The 22,734-nt window shown below is 51.7% G+C and overlaps 1 protein-coding gene across 1 annotated transcript in view; it reads left to right on the top strand.

Annotated features, from left to right (window-relative positions):
• Positions 1 to 22,734, top strand: part of CACNG4 (calcium voltage-gated channel auxiliary subunit gamma 4) — a 57,419-nt gene that overhangs the window by 29,271 nt on the left and 5,414 nt on the right. The window contains exon 2 of the mRNA XM_084750227.1: positions 18,878 to 18,961. Coding sequence (XP_084606353.1) covers positions 18,878 to 18,961 — 84 coding nt within the window. The remainder of the gene's footprint in view (positions 1 to 18,877; positions 18,962 to 22,734) is intronic.

The raw sequence follows: 22,734 nt of genomic DNA, 5'->3' as shown, positions 1-22,734 counted from the left end.
GTTGGCTGGTGGGCAGACAAGGCCGAGTAAAGAAGCAGGGAGCCCTCCAGCGGTTAGGAGAGAGGGGCGCTCGCATGCCTGGTATCCCAGCTCTTGAGAGATGGAAACAGAATGGTCAGAGCTTTGTGGTTATTTTTGACTATATAGCAAATCTGGGGCCAGCCTGGACCACTTGAAACCCTGACTCAAAAACCAAAAAGAAAAGAAAAATAGGGCTGGCAAATGGCTCAGTGGGTTTTCCCCCCTGGTAACCTCAATTCCATCACTGGAACCCTTATAAAAGTGTCTGAGAATGGATTCTACAGAGCTTTTCTCTCTCTCTCTCTCTCTCTCTCTCTCTCTCTCTCTCTCTCTCCCTCTCTCCCTCTCTCCCTCTCTCTCATTCTACGGCATACATATACCACCTCCATCTGGTACACACTCACACAAAAGCAGTATTTTTAAAGCAATATGCACATTTCCAAAGAGACCCAGGGCTCTTCCTTGGTTCTTGGGTACCTCGCGTGGTTCAGAATCTTACTCCTGAGATGATGTGGAACATTCCATCTTACGTGCTGTTGTAAATGTAACTTTTATTCGCCAGATGTAATCGTCGTCTCGCAGGCTTACTGCTGAATAACTGGCCCTTTTCTAGTTCTTTCTGAACTCTGGCTGGCTGGTTCAGCTCAGCTGTTCTGACTCAAACGCCTCTCCAAGCTGACTGATTCTTTCTGGATTCTCTTTCTCGGCCTCAGACTGAGTTGCTGCGCTTGGCCTCCAAACTAACTCTGGGAATGTGTTCTAATCTTCTGGCTCCTCGTTCTCTGGCTTGCTATCTCTGCGACCTGTCTCTGTAAAACTGTCCCGGTAAAACTGCCACGCACACCCACTCACTCTTCTACCACTCCACTACTACTGTCTCTGCCCTGCTCTTAAGTAGCCTCTCTTCCCTGTGCTGTTGTCCTGAGAGCTGGGCATATCCTATCTCTCATCCAGTCTGTCAAATCTCTCTGGTTCATCACTTTGTCTGCCCCTCAATTAGACATCACTTTCAAACATGCCTGCTTCCTTTTTATAAAGTAGCCTTTCTTTCAGTGTTTGGGATTAAAGATGTGTACTAAGGGCCTGTCTGTAATCCAGGGTGTGTCTGCATTCCGGCCAGGTCGAATAGATCTAGAAGGCTCATTGGATGTGATCCCTTGCCAGAGCAGCCATGGATTAAAATTCCTCTATGGTGCAGGGCATTGTCAGCCCTTTTAACTACCAGCTGGTGCCTGTGTGCAGATGTGTGCGTTTGGTCCCAGAGAGGGTAGAGCAGTGTGGTCTAAGCACTCTGGTCCTCAGGATGACTGTTCAGGTTCTAAACACAGCTATGCACTCACTGACCTTCCAGAGACCTCAGTTTCTCCTTTTGTAACGTGAGGATCACAGCAAGGGCGAGAAGAAGTAAGGCAGTGCACTCAGAACTGATGTCCCCAGGCGATGTCAGCTGCTGGGATCGTCATAACCAATGACACAATGACACCAGAGCCACATTTGATGCCCACACCACTCCAGGCTTTGGTTCCATGCCTCTCTCAGCTCTGAAGGCTGTGAGAAGCCTGGACTGGTACAAACTGCTAGGACAACCAAGGCTTCAAGTTTGCATTGTCCAGCTAGACCACTTCTAGGGACGGAGCAAGGCTTTATGTAGATTAGTGGTTCTCAACCTTCCTAATACTAGGACCCTTTAATATAGTTCCTCGGGCTATGGTGACCCCCCCATCATAAAATTACTTCCATCACTACTTCATAACTGTGATTTTGCTACTGTTATGAGTTGTAATGTAGATATCTGATTTGCAGGGTATCTGACATGCAGTCCCCCCAAAGGGGTGGAGACTCACAGGTCAAGAACCGCTGATCTAGATGGATTGGCAAACAGCCCTCACCTCCTTCCCTGACCAGCATCCACTGTCCCTAGTATGGGGACACTGGGTAATAGATTAAAAAGCCACTTGGAGAATTTAGATGAAATTGGGGATGTCCAAGCCTTGACCACCTTCCCAGCCAAGTGATGGATGTGATTCCCCACCCCACCCCCTCCAGCAGGCTGCCATGGCGTCACCCTCTGCTGCTTCGCATCCACCTCTTTGTGTGGTTTATTTGCCAGCATTGCTCTCACTTAATGGTGGGGGCTGAAGTACAGCTTTCTCATTAACTTTTATCCTCCCCATAAATGGCCTGCTTAACTCACAATGGCAATTGTTCCGCTCTGTTCCCAGGGGTTTCTCTGCAGCCTGGCTCCCAGCCAGCCTGTCATCTCTGCCTCCAGCCCCACCAAAGCCCCGCAGCTTATAGGCCTGATGTGCCTGTGTGTGGAGGGAGGGAAGCTGGCTTTTCCATTCGCTATACTGCCCCCCCTACCCCCACCCCTGCAAGCAAAAGCCTCAAGCCTTGGCTCCAAACCTCCTAGAGGAAGCTGAGGCAGAGGGAGCTGAGACTGGGGGTGAATGAATATGGACCGGCTTGGACACCTGGTCTGGAACTGCCAACTGGGAGCCTGGGGTGTTATTGGCCTTGAGGACAAACTACGGAGGAGAGGGGCTCTGGAGGCTTGATCGTTGGTACAGCCCAGGAAAGCTACTGTGGGCTTAAGCCAAGAGTACTTGGAAGTGGGGGACGTTTAGATCGATGATGGATAGAGCTGGGGAGACACATGGCTCTTAGAGAATAGTCTCTCTACCCCCAAATTAGCAGGTGAGCTTCTACAAGAAACTGTCCCAGAGTCTAGATCCTGACTGTCCCCGCAGCTTCTCTGTCTCTGACTCTGGAGGGCCCAAACAGAAGATCTGGTATCATTAGTTACTGCTTTAATTGCTGTCATGGTTCCCAGGTTTGCAGAGGCCCTGGGCCACGCCACGTCTATCTCCTCCCCCACAGCTTTCTATGTTCACAGCCACTGTTTACCTGCTCAGGCATATGGGCTTCTGGCCCTGAGCTCTACCATGAGTTCCCTGGGTCTGGAGCATCTACCTAGTCTTTGGCTCGGTGATCCTTCTTGAGGCTCAGCTCTGACGTCAGTTTCTCCTAGTGACTTCCCTGGCTTGGTCTAGGCTGTCCCAAGTCACCAAGTCACTGCCAAGCTAAAGGCAGGGATGGAACAGCTATGACACTTGAGTGCGCGCGCATGCGCGCGCGCACACACACACACACGTACATGACCAGGCACCTGGTACATGACAGGTGGTGGGCGTGTAGGTACTGACTTGAATTCAAGGGTGAGTTTGTGGACACCTGCCCTTTAGTGCTGGGGTACCCATCCTGAGCAAGATAAGGGAACACTTGTCTCTGTTGCCCTAGGGGACTGGACTGTGTAAGGGCCAAAAATAGTGACTGTCTTCATGGAAAGCAGCCAGTGGACTGACACAGGCAGAACGTTGGGTTCCCAGGAGGCTGAGACTGAGGACATGGGCATCAGGTGTGGCTGATGAGCCCAGAGCTCTGAGGCCTCATCCAAGCCTATGAGCTGATGGCTCTCCACCAAAGGACATGTAGCCACCAGGGCTCCAGCTGATAACAGTGTGTTTACTTGTCACTCTGGACCACAGGTGTGGGGGGGAGGGAGGGGTGTTGAAAATCATGTTTGAATTTGGTTTCTATTTGGCCCGGAATTGCTGCCCCAGCCCCAGGTGTACTCAGTGAGCAAATCTGAGCCATCTCAGCTTTGCCTGACTGCCCTTTGGCACCAGTGACTTGGCAGGTGTACCGCCCCCTGCCCCCACCACCACCACCACCACACACACACACTGCCTGTCTCTACCTCTTTTCTCCTCTGGAGAATTCTCCAGGAGAGCACAGAGGCAGGAAAACGTGGCTCTGGAGGATTCTGGTGTGGCTCCTTGGGACTCTGCTAACAAACTACCTGTTCTCTCTGTGCCGTCTTTGTGTGTGACAGCTTTGTAGGAGGGCCTACTACATCCCTCCCTTTGGTCCTATTAGGAATCGAACTTAGGGCATTGCACATACCAGGCGAGTACTTTACCACTAAGCTACATCCCCAACTCTGGGAGCTCCTTTTTCTTAGGGCATTTTTAAGGCTTAAGTGAGAAATTGGGAAGGAGCTTAGCAAAGGGCTTTGCAGGGTTTAGTGCTCAGCTGCAGCCTGCTCTGGTTAGTTCAATAACAGTGGGGCTGAAGGAAAAACAGTCATTGCATGGGGCCTCCTAAGAGTCAGGCAAACTGCTCATTTTAAAAGCCACAATGTTGTGGCCATATGAGGATAAAGAGGACGCCATGCCAGTCCCAAGGAGGAGACAGGCAAAGCTGGTTCTCTCCGATAAAACAGCTGCCTCCTGGTCACCTGGTTAGAGCAGCAGGTGATATGTTTGGCACACTTACTGTATGCCAGGCTCAGTGACCTTTCAAAACCCTGCTGTGTCACCTTCAAAAGACCCTCTCATGTGACCCCTGTTTAAGATCCCCTTTTCACAGATGGGGAAAATAAGGTGCAATGTTAGTTAGCACTTATGTCACACACCTGGTGGGTGACAGCAGAGCCAAGCCAATGACCCCTAGAGACTGGCTTCTGAAGCCACCACCTCAACTGAGCCATGGCAGAGCAGCTAGCATCTTGACCAGTAAGTAGTCCGTGGGTGTCGTGCTGTGTTGAGAAGGATTCAGACTAAGTGAATAGCACTTCGATTGGTCAGCAGTGTCTACCATGGGGGGGTGGTCACTTAACTCGATGCCTCACCATCAACAAAGACGCTTTTGACATTCAGGATTAGGTTGGAGCTTGTTGGAGTGGGAGGACAGCGGCTCACAGAAGGGCTTAGCGGCGGGGAGATCAAAATCATATGTTGAGGGCCCTTACACAGAGCAGGCAGCAGTGGGTGAGCAAGAGTGCTGAGCTTGGGAGTCCAGAGATTAGCGATCTAGACTTGGCTGTTCCACCAGCTAGCCCGTCACCATAGAAATGGCCTTTGGCCTCCCCAGGCCTCAGGTTCCTAATGTGTAAAGTGAAGATGATAAAGGCGCCTGTCCCTAGGGCTCCTTTGAGAAGTTTATATGTCTCTGTTATGATTCTTCCACCCCCACCCTTACCCTCCACACCCCCCCCCTCAGCCCTCCAATTAAAACTCTCAGGTTATTGGGGCATAACTTTCCAGAGACCTGCAGAAGCAAAGCCACGGAAAAGTCTGCAATCTGCAGAGAGCTGTTTTGCCCCCTTAGAGCACCATATTTGTTCCTCATTAAAAAAAGAAAGAAGGCAGCAAAGAGGAAAGAAGAAAAAAAAAAGCCAACCCTTAATACCCAAGCTTTCATCCAAGCAGATACAAGGAGAGAAATCACAGAGAACACCATTCCCAGTGCTGGGGGAGAAGACAGCTATTGGTTGGGGAAATCTCTCTGGCTCTGTTCAATTATGAATCTCGGCAGGAAGCCTGGAAAATCCCGGCAGTTCTGCGGCCTAGCACTGGAGGAGGCAAGGCTAGAGCTGTGCTGCCCTTGAAGGACTCATTGAGCCCAGAAAGGATGGACAAAGCCGGAGGCCCAGGGTCAGGGGATGGGCCAAGGGCAGCATGCCTGGGGTCACTTCTGACCACCACCTCCCCTTGGCTAGTTTTAATTGTCACCTTGGCGCAATCTAAAAATCAGCTGGGGAGTCTCAGTGAGGAATTATCTAAGTCAGATTGCCTTGTGGGTAATGCCTGGGAAGGATTTGTTAATTGGGTTAATTGAAGTGGGAAAACCCACCCTGTATGGGGGAGGTACCATTTCGTAGGCTGGACCCTGGATTGGATGAAGAGGCAGCCAGCAGAGCACTATCAGGGGGGAGGGGGGGAGGGGGGGCATGCATTCATCGCTCTGTGTACTTGACTGTGGGTACCACATGACCAGCTCTCCCAAGCTCCTGCTGTGGTGACTTTCTAGCAATGACTGGCTGTAGCCGGAACTGTAAGCTAAACTTTCTCCCCTAAGTCGCTTTGGCCAGGGTGTTTTTATCACAGCAACAGGAAACAAAACTAAGGCATTCCTTATGCAGGCTGGTGCTTCCTGAAAAGGTGGCCCTGAAAAAAAAAAAAAGCTGTAGGTTGTGAGCGAGCAAAAAGGCTTTTGTTTGTTGGCTGGTTTGTTTTTAAATCAACGACAGACGACAACTTGCCATTTATGAGGCTCCTCTCCTGCTTGGTCTCCCCTCGTATGTGGTCTCATTACGGAAGTTCCCTGGGGTCTGTGGTACCCTGTTTCAGAAATGGTTCTTTAGAAGTGCGTGTGGGAAGATGGCTGGCTGGGCTGGTTAACTTGCAGGTAACTAAGACCTAAACACACTGGGAGACATGTGTCACATGCTTCTCTGTGAATGGCGTGCGACATTGATGTTTGTCCTTCCAGTCCTCCAAGGTCTGTGATCTCTTGGACACCTGCACTTATTTTCACATCTCAGAAAAGTGTTGCCAGCCGGGCATGGTGGCGCACCTTGAGTCCCAGCACTTAGGAGGCAGAGGCAGGCGGATCGCTGTGAGTTCGAGGCCAGCCTGGTCTACAAAGCAAGTCCAGGACAGCCAAGGCTACACAGAGAAACCCTGTCTCGAAAAAACAAAAATAAAAAAAAGCAAAGGATGCTGACGCACTGCTTGTATCTCTTCTGTCCAGAACGCCACCCCGTGGGCTGAGTCATCCATGCTCAGAGTGGGTCTTCCCGTCATGCTCTCTTGACCTCACAGACATGGTAGGAGCTTTATCTCTTAGGTGATTCTAAATCCCAGGAGGGGGACAGTCAACTCTTACCCGGCCACTCCTTGACAACTTGACACCCAAATGCGACCTTTTAAGTTCCGTCACATTCTACCCCTCACCCCGATAGGTTTATGGTCGCATCTCATAACGCCGATGCAGTCATTCCAACTTCAAACCCCACCCCCCATAATTGCAACAGTTTCAGCAACTCTCCCTTCACTCAAAGTCCCTGTGAAATTAATAAACAAGCTGCAGTCTTCCAGCATTTGACAACACGGGGTAAATATGCCTATTCCAAAAGGGAGAGCTGGGAAGAATAGCAGGGAAACGTTGGGCCAAAGCGAGACACACCCACCAGGGAAAACACCAAATACTGTGGCTCCATGTCTGGCATCTGGACAGTGGTCTCTGTGCGCCTTGACGGCTGAACCTGACAAACTACCTCCTCAGGCTGTTTTGGAGCAGGCAACCTCTGTAGTGGCGGCCTCCTTTCAGGTTCTCTTCCTTCAGATGAATTAATTTTTTTCCCCCCGCTTTGCTGTGACCTTTCTTCCTCGCTGTCCCGAGTGCTGAGATGGTGCGTCCCACTGTGTCTGGCTCTCACATCACCTCCTTACATCACCCTACTAGGAACCAGTGCTGCCAACAAATGGCTGTGGGGGCCAAACCGTAGCAGATGCCTTCTTCCCAGGTCCAATTCCCTGTAGCTCCTCTTCTTTTCTGTTGGTTTTGCAGACAGCGTGCTTTGTGGTCCAAGCACGGTGGTGCGTCCCTGTAACTGACAGCCTGTGAGGGGAGTGATGGGATGATTCTGAGGCACCCACACCTACCCTTCCCCATGCTTCCCCATCCTCTTCCTGCCCCTTGCTCTGACAGAAGCCAGCAAGAGGCTGCCCCGGGGGTCGTCGGACAGCTGCAGCAAGCTGCTGACTTAGAGCCAGAATTAAAAGTGTCCTCACAAGGGGTTCCAATGTGAGAAGGCATGATGAAGAGCGAGCTTGTTAGTTCTGGGCAAGCATAGCCTGCCGTCTCCCAGGCAGCTGAGCTCCACTGGGACTAGAGGCAGACACCTAAGAGCCCTAGGGTAGGGCAAACCCTTACAGGCCAAATGATGCCCAGCCAGGCTGGGAATAGCACCAGAGACATCCAGGGCCTCTAGAGACAAGCGCTCCCTGGGCATGAGTCACGAGGGTTTTTTTTTTCCTAGCTGCCAGTCACTCCCTGGCCTCACAATATGATCTCTCCCTCTTTGTGGCATCTTGGAGCAGGTGGCATTAAACGCAGCCCCCTTATAGGGTGCCTTTGTAATTGAGTCTCACTTACCTTTTCAGCCTCAACCCCCCCCCTTCCTGCCCCATTTTTTTTTCTCTTCCAAGATGCCAACTCTCTGGGTCTTCTGGGCTGCCCAGGCTGCCATCTTCCCAGCACTGCCTAGGGGCCCAGGCACCCCATATGCCCCATCCAGCACTAAGCTTATTTGAACCCCCCATATACCTGCTCTCCACCTCATTGTTTCAGGTGAAATGTCCGCTCACCTCCCCATCCAAGATTTTTTTTTTGTCCTCCCAGACAGGATCTGTGTCTTTTCATTCCCACAGGGCCTGGCATCAATATAGGAACGCTGATTTAAAGAAAAGAACGGGGAGCCGGGCGTGGTGGTGCACGCCTTTAATCCCAGCCCTTGGGAGGCAGAGGCAGACGGATCGCTGTGAGTTCGAGGCCAGCCTGGTCTACAGAGTGAGTCTAGGGCAGCCAGGGCTACACAGAGAGACCCTGTCCCGGGGGGGGGGGGGGAGGAAGAAAGAAGAAAAGAATAGGTAAAAGAGTCAGATAGGTGAAGCACATCTGATAGGAAATCTCTAAAGATCATAGAAGGACAAGAACCTTCTGTGTGTTAAGCCTATGAAATGCAGAGAGAAAGAGATATGGGCGTGCAGTTTGGCCAGTAGGGCACCAGCCTAGTGTGCACAAAGCCTTGGGTTCGACCCTCTGCTCTGCATGACGTGAGTGTGGCCGAGCACACCTGGAATCCCAGAACGCTGGAGGTGGGCATAGGAGAATCAGAACCAGGAGGTCATCCTCAGATGACCTTGGGAGTTCAAGGTCAACCCAGGCTGCAGAGACTCTGTCCTAGATGTTCTTTTTGCAATTTAAAAGTTAAACAGTAAAGCTGGGCGGTGGTGGCGCACGCCTTTAATCCCAGCACTTGGGAGGCAGAGGCAGGCAGATCTCTGTGAGTTCGAGGCCAGCCTGGTCTACAAAGTGAGTCCAGGACAGCCAAGGCTACACAGAGAAACCCTGTCTTGGGGGAGAAAAAAGAAAGACATGGACAGCTCTTTGCCAAACTCCAGACAAAACACAACCAGGTCTGAAGACATCCCTGAGAAGTAGGGAGTTGAAAACGCTGTCTTCTTCCTCCTCCTCATCACACTGGGATAAGAAATAGCTTTTCTGGGCCTGGAGAGATGGCTTGGAGGTTAAGAGCACTGGCTGTTCTTCCAAAAGTCATGCGTTTGATTCCCAGCAACCACACGGTGGCTTACAACCATCTATAGTGAGATCTGGGGCCCTCTTCTGGCGTGCAGGCAGGCATATACTACATAATAAATAAATCTTTGAAAGAAAAAAGGAATAGGTTTTCCGACCTCAGTGCCACAGCCTCAGCCAGGTTCCTCGGCCATGCACTCTCTGGGGGGCCCTGGGCTCCCCTGCAGAGCACGTTCCTTTGTCACCATTGAGGGACTGTCAGTGGAAGGCTCCAAGCCATGTATGTCTTCGTCTCTCTTAGCACTGATTTTTGCTACGGCAGAAACACGCTGAGAGGTGGAAAGCAGCCAACACAAGAGCCGGTCACCTGCTGAAGGTAACAGTCTAAAGCGAGTGCCCCTGCTACAGGACAGACAACCTCCATAGGGTGGATCTGGCATCTTGTTGCTCAGAGATGGTGAGGATGGGGGCCGAGGGGGTATAAGTGGGCACACTTCCATCTCCAGAGCCTGTCTCAGACGTGGACAACAAACTGAAGGACAACAGGGTCACCTACGCCATGACCATAACCATAGGGAACGTTGGAAATATGTAGTAGCCATGTGCTCAAGGAAAGGGAAATGCATGTAATGAGAGGGGACTCCGCTACATCTCCAAGACTCCATTGCCTAGGAAAATCTCAAGTCCTCGGGAAATATAAATTGCATGAAGGAAGTCTGTGATTATTTAACAGGGTCTCAGAGTGTCACTATAGGCCAAAAATCAAGGGAGCGTGCATCCCGGCCTCGAGCCTGGCATTTCTCTGTAACCCGGGGGAAGATTTCCTAGCAGCCTGCTTCGCTGCCACTGGAGAGCCGCCAGCCCGCAGGAGACCAGAACATGCCAATTGGGAAATCACAGTCATTAGGACATTTCTTTGGAGATGGGCGTGGAAGTGGAAGGATTATGAAGAGACCTCTGAGTGGGGAGCAAGGCTGGACGAAGAGCCTAAAAGGGGGGTGGGTCTGGCATTTCGGCTTTGTCGGCCGACACTCCTGGCCAGGGCACCCGCTCCAAACTCTATGTCCCCAGCTTGAACGGCTCTCCTGCGCCTGGGTGCACGTGTATGCAGGTACTTGGACATGTTGAGGCCTACAGCTAATGTTGGGACTCATCTTTGAACGCACTCCTCCATCCCATTCACTCAGCCAGGCCTCTCAATCCGACCCAGAGCTCACAGATACGGTTGGTTTCTATGGCCAGCTTACTCTGAGATCTTCTTCCGGTACTGGGCTTGCAGACCCACGCAGCACTGGTGTGGGTTCTGAGTGCAAAACCAGGTCCTCATGCTTGCACAGAAAGCTCTTTAACCACTGAGCCCTCTCCCTGGCCTGCACCACTCTTTTTTTTTTCTTTCTTTCTTTCTTTCTTTCTTTCTTTCTTCCTTCCTTCCTTCCTTTCTTTCTTTCGTCCTTCCTTTCTTTTTTTAAGACAGGGCTCAGTAATTCAGGTAGAATGGCTGTCCAGCAAGCTCCAGAGATCTGCATCTCACCTCCCCAGTGCTGGGATTACAAACATGTGCCACAATGCCCAGCTTTTGTGATACATCCTGGGAACCAAACTCAGGCCCTCTGGCCTATAAGGCATCATCTCCATATTTGCAAGTTTTGAGACTGGTGTCTCCTGTGTAGCCCAGGCTGGCCTTGACCTCACAACCTTCATGCCCCCGCCTCCAGGATACTGGCCTTTGGGGCTTTGGCGCTGCATGTGGCTAGGTTTTCTCCCATGTGTAATGATGCCTCTGTACAGATTCATGGGGCACAGTGTGATGTTGTGGTCCATACACGCAATGATTACATTTGTATGATTGAAATAACCATCCCCTCATTTAGTGTTTCTTTGGGGTGACATCTGGGGCTCCTTTCCACTCTTCCTCGGTTGACCCTGGAAGGTGGGGAGCCTCTGCAGGAGTCTTTCCCTGGATTTGGCCCTGGTATGCCTTCACCACCACCCAGCCTTGAATTCAGCTTCAGTGTCTTTATCTGCTGCTCCCTGCCAGTCTCCTTGGCCCTGTCGCATGTAAAATGACATAGGTAGCCGTTTATCTTATCTTTTGGGGCCTGAATCCATCCTCACAATAGGGTCTGTGAGCGCACCTCCTCTCCAGCACCTAGCAGTGTGTTTAGTGATCTTTAAACACTCAGCAAAAACACAACTGGGGCAGGGGAGGGGAGGGGGGACGGGCCGTGCCTCAGTGGAGTAATGCCCATGCCACACACACACACACATGAGAACCAGCACCCACGTAAAAATACAGACGTGGTCACGTGGGCACCTATAACCCCAGAGCTGTTGGGGGATGGAGACAAGCCTGGGGCAGGCTAGACCCAGGTCTAGCTACAAGTTCAGTAAGAGACCTGTCCCAAGGGACTAGAGCAGAGAGGGCTAGAACAGGACACCAAATGTCATCCTCTGGCCAGGTGTGCTCGCACGCACGCGCGCGCGCGCACACACACACACACACACACACACACAGACACACACACCTTTGAATATACCACATATATACATTATCCACACCCACAGCTGAGGAGTGAACGAATGCATGAGCGGGTGATGACCCAACCGAATGAAAATACCATCGAGGAATAAATGAAATGAAGGCTGTATACACGTGGGGGGAGGGGCGGGGTGGTGAACGAATGGTTTGTGAATGTACAGTCGGTCACGTCTCACAGAGCTCCCTCCTCTGCTTGCCTCCCCTGCACTGCATTTACACAGAGCCCTTAGTGCTCCTTGGCCCTGCGCCATCTTCCTTGGCAGATTAAAAAGCTGACTTTCATCCCAAGACTTAAGACACTGCCATTTCCTCCAGCTTCACAGTCGGGAAGCCATTTCTCCTAAGCTCGCCTGGTACCCACCGCTGCCTACCTTCCCTGTGGATGGAGGACACTTCGGGGTGGTGGGGAGGACCGCTAGTCAAGGAGCCAAGAGTCAGCGAAGAGCGGCTCTGCCAGGCACAGCAGGCCTCACGGTCCCCTCTAGCTTTCCATCACAGGCGGCGGGGGTGGGGGATGCCTAGCAGCTTCACCTCTGGGCCTCTGTAGTGGACTTAAGCAAGCAGGTCTTTAGACCTCTCCACGGCACCTCCCTTCATCTCCAAAGCATCCTCGGACCCTTGTTATAGAGACACAGGAAGCTGGTGCACAGAATACACACAGCACCCCAGCCTTGCTCTGAGCCTGGCCTGAGCCCAGGTTTGTCTACAGGTAGTATATGGCTTAAAGGTGGCCATCCTAGAGGACCAGACCTGAGGAAGAAAGAAACCCTGGCCCCAGCTTCCCAGAAGTAATTTAGAGTAGACCACAGAACTTGGGCCCAAGGGACAGAGACTGAAAATGTTTCTCCACCTGCTTCTAGCCTCTCCTTCCCTGCACAAGGTTTCCCGGGTGGGTAACCAGGGATGCCAGTAGAGCTGTTCCCCCAGGGCAGGCTACCCCATTGCTGTGAGCAAAAAGCAAGAAATAATTGGTGCGGCTGAGTTGAGGGATGGGCGGGGGATATAGGCACAAGGCTGATGGCTGCAGCAGATGTGGTGTGGGGGCAGGGGGTGTCTGGATGCTCCTGGTAGGTGCTCCTAGCTGCCGTTAATGCTTGTGGGGCTCGAGTGTGCGTGCGCGCGACTCTGGAAAGGCTATGTAGGACATGAAGGGCTGTGTGAGTGATCATTGTTAATAAGACACCAGCTGGCATTCTTGTCCCTAGGATTCCCTTAATTAGAATGAGCTGCTAAGGTCCCTACCAAGGCTGGTATCAGACGCCAGCATCCTTGAAATGCCTCAAAGAGTGACTAACCACCCCAGCTTTCATATTGAAAGTCTTGTCTCTGGAAATCCCTTGAGTCTATGGGGTTGGTCACCCAGGCTCTCTATGGTGGCATAACCCTGAGGTATGACTTCAGAAAGATAATGGAAGGACAGGCCACCTGGTCCCACTACACATGCACGCACGCATGCGCGCGCGGCCGCGCGTGCGCACATACACACACACACACACACACACACACACACACACACACACACACCCTCCTGCCACCACAGTTCATACCTGGTTTACCGGCTTCCACAGCTAAGGGCATCTGTAGTCATTTCAGATATGCCTCCTTCACCATGTTTTCTCTTGAAATTAAAGGACCTGGCCGGCCCCTTTTAATAAGCGTTAGTGGTCTGTTCCAGGCATGGCAGAAAATTCGGAAAACACAAAGGAATTTACAAACGTAGCTCACTCATTCTCCTACCACCCAGAAATAAAACAGTGGACATATCTTGGGAAATTTCTTTCCAGATATTTCCTATGCTGGTAGAAAATGCATGTGCGTGCATGCACACACACACACACACACACACACACACACACACACACACCTTTAGAGGAAGTGGCTCGTGGTGGAAGGAGGTGAACGGGTGCGTATGTACTCACTGACATGTCTACACATCTCCTCAGGAAGCCACGGAATCTCAAACAGGAGCAGCCTCCCTGGCCCTTTCCAGCAGCAGCTTCCTGAGCTTCCCGTGGGCCACTGTGTCCCTGAGAACTCCCTGCACCTGGCGCCTCTGCAGTCTTGTAATGGCGTCAGCTATCCCAGGGTCTCCAGATGAACCACCTGAAATGATCAGAATAAACCTAAATATTATTTAGCGGGTAGCCCAGCAGTGCTATCTCGCTGAGAAAGAGCTCCGGTGAAGAGAGCTGGAATTGGCTTTCTCACCTACTTCTCTCATCAGCCATTAATTTTCTCCCCGTTAAATGCCTCAAGCCAATGCTAACAAAATTACACTTGGCAGAGATAAATGTGACGTCCCCAGGACTGACACTGTTGCACTCCGTAAACAGGCCGAGGGAGGTGAGGTAACTCTTGTGGAAGAAACTCCCAGGAAACCAAGGCAACAGGACTGCTAGGTCCCGCCGTTAACAGAAGCAAGGATCCAGAAAAGGGGGGGATGCAGTGTGGATGTTGGCTTTGTGACTAGGTGTCATGCTTCAGGACGTTCCCAGATGTCCCTAACTGGGGGAGTGGCTCTCAGAGCCACCGTGAAAAAAAAAAAAAAAAACTAAAGATGTCTGACCAAGTAAGACTTACAGGGGAAATATCTCCAATTCTTAGCTTTTGGGTCGAGGAGTAATCTCTCTTTTTGGTCAAGGGGCAGGAGGCAAAAACAATGGGGGACTACCTGCTCCATCCCCCACCCCCTCCTTAGACTGTGATGGGCTACAATTGACTGTAGTGGGTCTAGCTCCCCACCTGTGAATCAGGGGAGGCCCATCAAAACCCTGAACGACCTCGCCATAACTTGGTTTCATCTGCAATACCCTCTTTTCAAAGTAAGGATCTGCTATATTGGAAATCCAGAATGTCCCTCCAGAGGCCCAGCTTTGGTTCCCAGCTTTTAGCTCTATTAGGAGGCAGTGCAGTCTTCAAGAGGTGGGGCTGGCTGGAACAAACTTGGCCACGAAGGAGCTGAGGACCTTAGCTCCTTCCTTTTTCTTTGCTCCCAGGCACCATAAAGTGAATGGCATGTCCCAGCCCCCTGCTCTCATCACTAGATACTACCATGTACTGTACCACGGGCTCAAAGAGCCACAGACTGGAGCTCTGGAAACTGCGAGCCAAAAAGAGCCTTTCCTCTTTTGTCATTGTTTGTCTCGTGCATCAGGTCACAGTGATGGGAAGCTGACTGGCATAGGTGCCTTCACAGCTACCACAGATTAGACTGCTGGATGCCTTAGAGGGCAGCAGACCACACTGATGTCAATCTGCTATTTTAGGCTATTCTTTCTCTAGGTATGTGAGAAAGCGAGGAGACAGAAGAGGGAGGGGGGAGGGAGGGAAGACCAGAAAAGCTACAGCATTCCGACTCATCATTATCCTACAGAGGGTGGGGCCCACCAAGTATAGACAGATCCCTGAAGAAACAGAAGTGTCTAGAACTGTAGACATGCATGCAGCCACTGAAAATAACATGCTTAAGAATGAGGTGCTGAGCAGTCAGAGAAGCAGAGGCAGGTGGATCGCTGTGAGTTCGAGGCCAGCCTGGTCTACAAAGTGAGTCCAGGACATCCAAGGCTAATACCGAGAAACCCTGCCTTTAAAAAAAAAAATGAAAGTAAGTAAGAAAGAAAGAAAGATTTCTGAAGACTGAATTTTTTAATTGGAGAGATGTTTGTGATTATCGGTCAGTGGCAAGAGCAACCTATAGATTAATATAACATGATGTTCTATTTTTAAACTAGAGCTCAGCCTTTCCAGAGCCCCGTTAGACAGTCTCTCTTAAAACTAAGAACGTTGCTATCATATGGCCCAACAATTGCACCCCTGGGCACTTGTCCCAGAATGGTAATAAACATATTTTTCCCCAACACCTGAACACGAAGACCCACAGCAGCACTGCTGGAGACAGCAGGCGTCCTTCAACGGGTCACGATTTAGCAGAGGATGAGCTTTCCCATGAGCTTTCCCTGCTGTGGAATCCTGCCCGGCCATGGGAGGCATAAGCCACCAACACGCGAACGGAACGTGAATCTCAGGCGAATGATGCTGAGCACAAAAAGCCACCCCCCACCCCCTCTCCCCCGCCAAAGGTGACTGGCTGTGTTACATAACATCCAGTGCAAAACAGCTTCCAGCCGGCAACACTACCACAATTGAGAACCTCGAGGTGGCTGCTGTGGCTTTGGGAGAGACTGGGGTAGACAGGAAGGTGGGTGTGGCTTGAAAAAATGGTGCAACTACAGGGATCTTTGAGATGAAAGGTTCTATTTCACATGAGGTCAGCCATCCTGAGTGTGTGACAGTGTGCTAGTTTTGTCAGGTGTTACCACTGAGGAAACAGAATAAAGGTCATTCCATGTCTTATTTTTTCTGGGGTGTGTGTGTGTGTGTGTGTGTGTGTGTGTGTGTGTGTGTGTTTGTACACATGTGTGCTCACCAGTGTGGGCATGGATGGAGACCGGAAGTTGACTTTGAGATGTCTCTCAATTGTTTTGTTGCTATGCTTAATTCTTTTGTGTGTGTGTATTCATGTGTGTAGATGCATGAGTGTGTGTGTGTGTGTGTGTGTGTGTGTGTGTGTGTGTGTGTATACCTGAGTTACTGTTGTGTGTTCCTTCATTGTTCTTCACCTTATATGCTGAGGTAGTCTCCAGCTGAAACCAGATCTCGCCATTTAAGCTAGTCTAACTAGCCAGCGTGCTCTGAACTCCCTGTATCCTCTTTGCTCCCCTCCCCCAAGCCCCTAGCATACCACCTTGGGGTTACAGGCAGGCCTCCTTGCCCATCGGGCTTTTACATCCTTTTTGGGGATCTGAACTCCAGCGCTCTGGCTTGCATGTTGAGTCAGCACCCCACCTTATTGGGAGGGTGGAGGGGTGTTTTGTTTTCCCAGCGACCCGCCTGCCTTTGCCTCCCTGAGTGCTGGGATTACAGGTGTGCACCACTGTGCCAGCTCAGGCAGGGTTTCTCACTGAACCTGGAGCTTTCTGATTGGCTAGACTTTGCCAGTTGGCAGATACGCCCAGGACCCTCCTGTCTTTGCCCACCTCCCCACCCTGCAGCACCACACCCAGCTTTTTACATGGGTGCTGGGGACTCAGGTTCACGTCCTTGGGCTTGAGTGTCGTGCACTTTACCCACTGAGCCACCTCCCACGCCCCTCCCATTATTTCTTCCACAGGCATATGAATCTACAATAATTCAAAATAAGGTGTGAGTTTTTAAAATAGAGTCTGGGGTGTCCGGGAGTATATTATGCACATAGTACAAGCAAGAACTTGGGATCAACTCCCAGCAGCCCTTAAAACTGGAGGAGGAAGAGACCCCTCACCTGCATGCACGTGCCTGGGAAGATGGGGAAAGACAGTCCACAAACCTAGCAAGTCAGCTGCAGGATTGTCACTCTGAAGAGATGATTTTTTTCTTCTTTTCCAACCTCTTATTATTTGACTTGTTCCAACAAGCAGGTGCGACTTGGTGATTTTTCTTTAGACTCGTGAAGTGGCAGAAAAGAAAAAGGGGTGTGTGTGGGGAGGTGTTGGAGGTGGGCAGTGGCAGAGGACTGTGCTCACCCCACTCATTTTTTTTTTCTCCCAGAAAGGGCTGGGAACAATTTTTTAATGTGGGAGTGACAGGCCTAGGAATGAGGTAGGGGCTGTGGCTGGCCCACTCCAGCCTCTAGCAATCTGTCTACTCCCAGATGCCCTGAGAGCGACCCAATCCTGCAACCTAGCCCCTCCCTCAACAGCCCTTGAATTTGCTTCACCGACTCAACCACTCACGACCTCTTGCAGTAGAAGATGGGTGACTCTGGGAACAGCAGCAGGGAAGCTCTCTGAGTCATTACCAAAGGCTGGGGACCGCCTCAGTGTGTCCCTCATGTGGGTCTAAGGAACCTAGAAGATGAGAGCTGAGATGAGAGGTGAGAGCTCAGGTTATGGCCACTGTGCAGGTGAGGAGACACAAGGTTAATGGTATTCCCACAGGGGAAAAAAAAACTGTCCAAGTACACCCCGCCTGAGATGCCTCCTCTGAAACCCTCTGACTATCTCTTGCACCACTGACCCCAGGGGATTCCAAGGAAGCAAAGCATGGCCACTGCTGTGCCACAGGCCCTTGGATGCAGCAGCTGAAGAGAGACAGAGGGAAAGCTTAGAGTGGGGCTCAGTTGGGGGTTTGTAGCCAGGTAGGAAGGTAATGCGCTCCCGGCTCGGCAGGGAGCCCTTAGTTGGATGCCCGGGAAGACAGATGTGCCCCTGGCACACTCCCAGCCTCCAGTACTGTTCCCACCCACTGTGAGGCCAGGCTGGGCTGCTGGAGGCCAGCAGGATGCTTGGCAGCAGCTGCGAGAGAAACACTGGCTACAGCTGGGAATAGACCAGCTCTGACCAGTTAGGGGGTGGGGAGGAAGAGCTTTGGCCAGAGACTGTAAGAGTCAGGTGCCTGAGTTAGGCATGAGGAGTTGGCAGGCGTGGGCACGACCCCCAGCCCGTGTCACTTCCTCTCCGCTGGTGTGTTTAGTGATGGGCAATCCCAGACTGCCGGGCAGCAGAGGGTTAGGAGAAACTGGGATGGAGAGCTGGAAGAAAGAACTGTCCTGTCCTCCTTGAGTTACTCGACAAACCAGGAATCCTGCTCTGTAAATTCTACCCCATGAAGACTACTTCTCCACGTGGAGAGGAGAGGGCCAGGCAGGAGATAGTCACAGCCCTTCTGGAAGTTTCTTGACTCTCTATCTTTAATCAGATTGACGGGGTTGGAATCTGAGGGGGGGGGCCTTCCCACTGTGCTATGTAAGTACCACCCAACCTGGTCATTTCTCAAGTAGCAACTCCAGAATCCCCTTGGGATCCCACCTGCTGCTTGGGGCCTTTTGTCCCAACAGTGACTGATGGTGTGTTGTTTCATTCTTGAGGATGTCAAGGTTTAACCATAAGTGATATGGCTCTGATTGAGGCTCATCTCAGTGTGTGTGTGTGTGTGTGTGTGTGTGTGTGTGTGTGTGTGTGTGTGTGTCCCCACAGAACACCAAGCAGTGGGGACTCTCTTCTCTCTGCCCCTGTGACCTGCCCAAAGCTTCCATGTCTGGAATGAGTGAATGGATAGTTGTCTGAACCCACGGGCCACTAACAGCCTGCGTTTCCCTTTTGTTCCCTTCAGGCATCTATAAAGGGCACTGCTTCCGGATCAACCACTTCCCAGAGGACAATGATTATGACCATGACAGCTCAGAGTACCTCCTCCGTGAGTGACAAGTCCCCCAGCTGCTTTGTAGGAGGAGGGGAAGGAAGGGAGGGGCTAGAGAGGTGAGCCCTGTGGACTTGGCCCTGGGGGGCTATGAGCATTTTTATTCAGAAGTCCTGAGCTCAGAGGGTGGGGTGTAGTGCAGCAGTGGCCTGGACACTAGCCTTGATGAACTACCCCTGCTCCTGAGTCCATCCGTGGACCTCTGAACACCTCTCCTCCAGAAAGGAGGAAACCACAGCCGGAGAGAGGCTAGAAATGGATGCTCGAATTTCTGTGTCATTTCACTTTCCCATCAGCCATAAGACACAAAGAGCTGCTTCTCGCAGCATCCCTGGGGCTTGGCCCAGCCTCACACATAGAGAATCAATACCAATGCTTTCTTAGAGAAAGCATAATTCACTGTGCACCTGATTATGGGTCTTTTTTTTTCCCCCACAAGAAAGGATTTGGATTATGAGTCATCTGATGAAATAGAACAGTGCGGTTCCCATGGAGCTGAGGCCATGCCAGGCTGCTCCAGCCAGGCCCAGAACCTGCAGTAATATGACCAGAGAGCTCGGTCTCCAGCCCACTTACCATCTCCTCTTTCACTTTCCTGTCCTCTCATTCTACATATGAGGGGCCCACACCCTACCGAGTACACGCGATCCCCTTGGGGGCGGCCGTAGGTCGTGGAGGTTGCACACTGCGCAGCTCAGGGAAGGCCAGTTGCATACGCTGTGGCGTGAGTAGCATCCTTCTGTCTCTGCAATGCAGAGCAGTGTAAGAACATGCTGGAAGCATGGATGGAGCTGGAAGAAGGACAGAGCTGACTTGGCGAGAGCCATGACCCTTGGGAAAGATCACAGCAGCCGGCAGAGAGACGCTGTACACACTCTACCAACTGAGCTACATCCCCCCAACCCCCACCCCCGGCATGGAAGTTCCCACCCTTGGGAATGAACTCTGTCAGTGAGGGGCACTGTCCCCCAAAAAGCCAAAGTTGGGAGCCTTGATGCTTTGGTCCACACAGTCAGCCTCCTGGGGGTCCACAGTCACACAGATCACATAACCAGAAGCTTAGGCCCTGTTGCTACAGGTCCTCCCACCAGCAGTGTCCCCTGGGAGCATCCTGGGAGAACCTCAGAGTGATAGTATCCATGGGACAGTCGGCTCATTGTTCTCAAATGTACAAAATCCCCAGGGAGACCTGCTGGCTCGGTGACTGTGGAGATGGGACCCTGAAAACTGATTTCCACATTCCCCCAGAACCCAGGGAAACCTGGGGCCAGCTGGATACCAAATTTGAAATCTGTGAAGGCCATAGTCCCTGTAGGCACGGGGCCTGCGTCTCCCAGGCTCCCCTCGTCCTCAGTGTTCATTTGTCTGGTCTCTGTCCAGAGGGTTATCTCTAAACTGCAGAGAAACCCTGCGGCAAGGCCTCTGGGTGCTCATACGGCAATTTCATCGATTTCTTCCTTCATTTAACCGAAACTTACTGTAACTCTCTCACGTGCCCGTCACCATCCTGAGCAAGGGGTAACAGTTCTGTCTTCCGTGTGGTGGCAGAGCTGGCAGAGTACAGGCATTGGGAGAGCACAGAAGGTTCCTTGGTGAGGGAAGGCCTGGGAGACAGCAGCCCAGCAGGCCCAAGGCTAGGCAGCTCCTTGCCCTGTCTTAGAGAGTTCAAGAAACAAACCAGCCCCTGAGCCTCACGTTCCTAGGCCTTCCAGAGAAGCCAGACTCGTATTTTTGCTATTTTTGCGTTACATTGTTGTCATTGGGTCTAAGCATCACATGCTCATGGCTTGGGACTTGAGGGAGTCACCACCTCACACCTTGCTGAGAGTCTTTTCCTCAGGTTGTGTCTTGTCCCCATCGTCCATACCTGTCTTGTCCCAGGTCTGGCACGTAGGTTCAGGATTTCCGGTGAGATGGCTGATGTCTGTGCCAAGCCACAGTGCTGGTGTCGAGGTAACTGTGAGTCCCTAGTGGGGCTTAGAGTAAGTTACAAGGTAGTGTCCGTCCCCCAGACAGATACATGTCATCCACCGTGGCTTGATGTGGTCATCAGGGTGTGGCTGACTCCCAGCCACTCAGACACATGTTTGGCAAGACGCTCTAGCGTCTGAGTCTACGTGGCAAGGGGCAGGCGCTTGCAGGACTCACCTGCATGGGTGACTCCGAGCCCAGGCCTCCAGTCTGTCTGGACCAGCTGACTGGTCTGCAGAAGACGGTGGGCCAGGGGCTTGACCTGAGTCTGGCCATCTTGGCTCAGAGCTATATTTGAGAAGCACACAGGAAGCCTCCTCCCGGAGCCCACGACTACAAGAAAGCTAAGAGGAGTCAGGGAGGAAGTGCCTGAGAGAGGAGCTCCATTTAGTACCTCCACACAATCCCTTCTCTGTGGAGCAGGGGCTCACACTGTGGGTGTACACAAAAGAGACAAACACGGCCTTCAGAGGCTGCAAGGCCCCAAGCCAGTCAGCTGGCTCAGGAGGGGCACCTGCCCGCACTTCCTGACTCACTGTCCTCCGCCGCTGACGCCACCGAGACCCACGCAACTAGATTTCTCTAGGGCTGTGAGGACCCGGAGGAGGCCGAGCTCTGAGCATCTCTGCCGTCTTTGTCCTCTTCCTCTGACCTCCTTGCCGGCTACCCAGATGCTCAGGGTGGGCACTGGAAGCCTACCGTGTGCTTTGGTGAGCATCCATTTTCTAAGGGGCTGTAAATCCCTTAGAACCGTCGTGAACCACATGACTGAAGGCAACAGAACGTGACTCCTGGGTAGTAGCTCGAAGTCAAAAAGAGCAAGGGTGACACTCTTTCCTTGAGCAGTTTGGGAGCACCAGAATTTCTTAACCGTGTCACTGCCCTCTGACTCCATCCTCATAACCTTCTCCCCTGTCTTAGAAAGATGCTATCGCTGGACTTAGGGACCACCTGGTTCATTCGGGATGGTCTCATCTCCAGGCCCCTAAGGTCCCTCAACACATAGGTAATACCTTTTCCACAGGAAGCTACATCCACAGGGAGAGGGCACAGTCAGCCTCTCCATCTTGGTACTACTACTGTGGCCAAGTTATGAAACAATGAACTCAAGTGGTCACTGAAGTTCCCTGGCCCTGCCCCCACCGTGCTGGGCATGGGCGTAACAAGGATTCAGACACGGCTCTGCTGGCCAGTGTGGTGGACAGCATCTCACTGTGCCCCACTACCTCTTCTGTGGCTCGTGCATATTGTGGGGCTTGCACGTCCGTCACTAGGCCCAGCTGCGATGTGCTGAACACACCTCGTCACTTAGGAAGTGCCTACTGCAGTTAGCTTTGTGTTAATCACCTCATGAGGCCAAATCCAACCCGCAGCACAGTGCCCCACCCGTCACGAATTCATGCTTTTTTAATTTGTGAGGTTTTAGTCAATAGCAAGTCAAACTTATGAAATGGAAAATGCTAGAAATAAAGAACCCATAGGTCTTTTTTAAAAGTAATTTTTATTACAGTATATTGTTACAGTGATCTATTTTATCATTAGCTGCTAACAGTCCCTTTTTTCTTTTTGGTTTTTGAAGACAAGTTTTCTCCATGTAGCCTGGGCTGCCCTGGACTCACTTTGTAGACCAGGCTGGCCTCAAACTCACAGAGATCCGCCTGCCTCTGCCTCCCGAGTGCTGGGATTAAACGCATGAGCTACCACACCCAGCTTAACCACAACAACAAAAAGACATGTGACAGCGAATTTCGATGTTTTATTTGTCAATTAGATTTTATCATGGTGGACTGGCCAGATGG

This window comes from Acomys minous (assembly GCF_964271855.1).
Source record: "Acomys minous genome assembly, chromosome: 12".
NCBI lineage: Eukaryota > Metazoa > Chordata > Mammalia > Rodentia > Muridae > Acomys > Acomys minous.
This window is presented reverse-complemented; position numbering and strand designations above follow the sequence as displayed.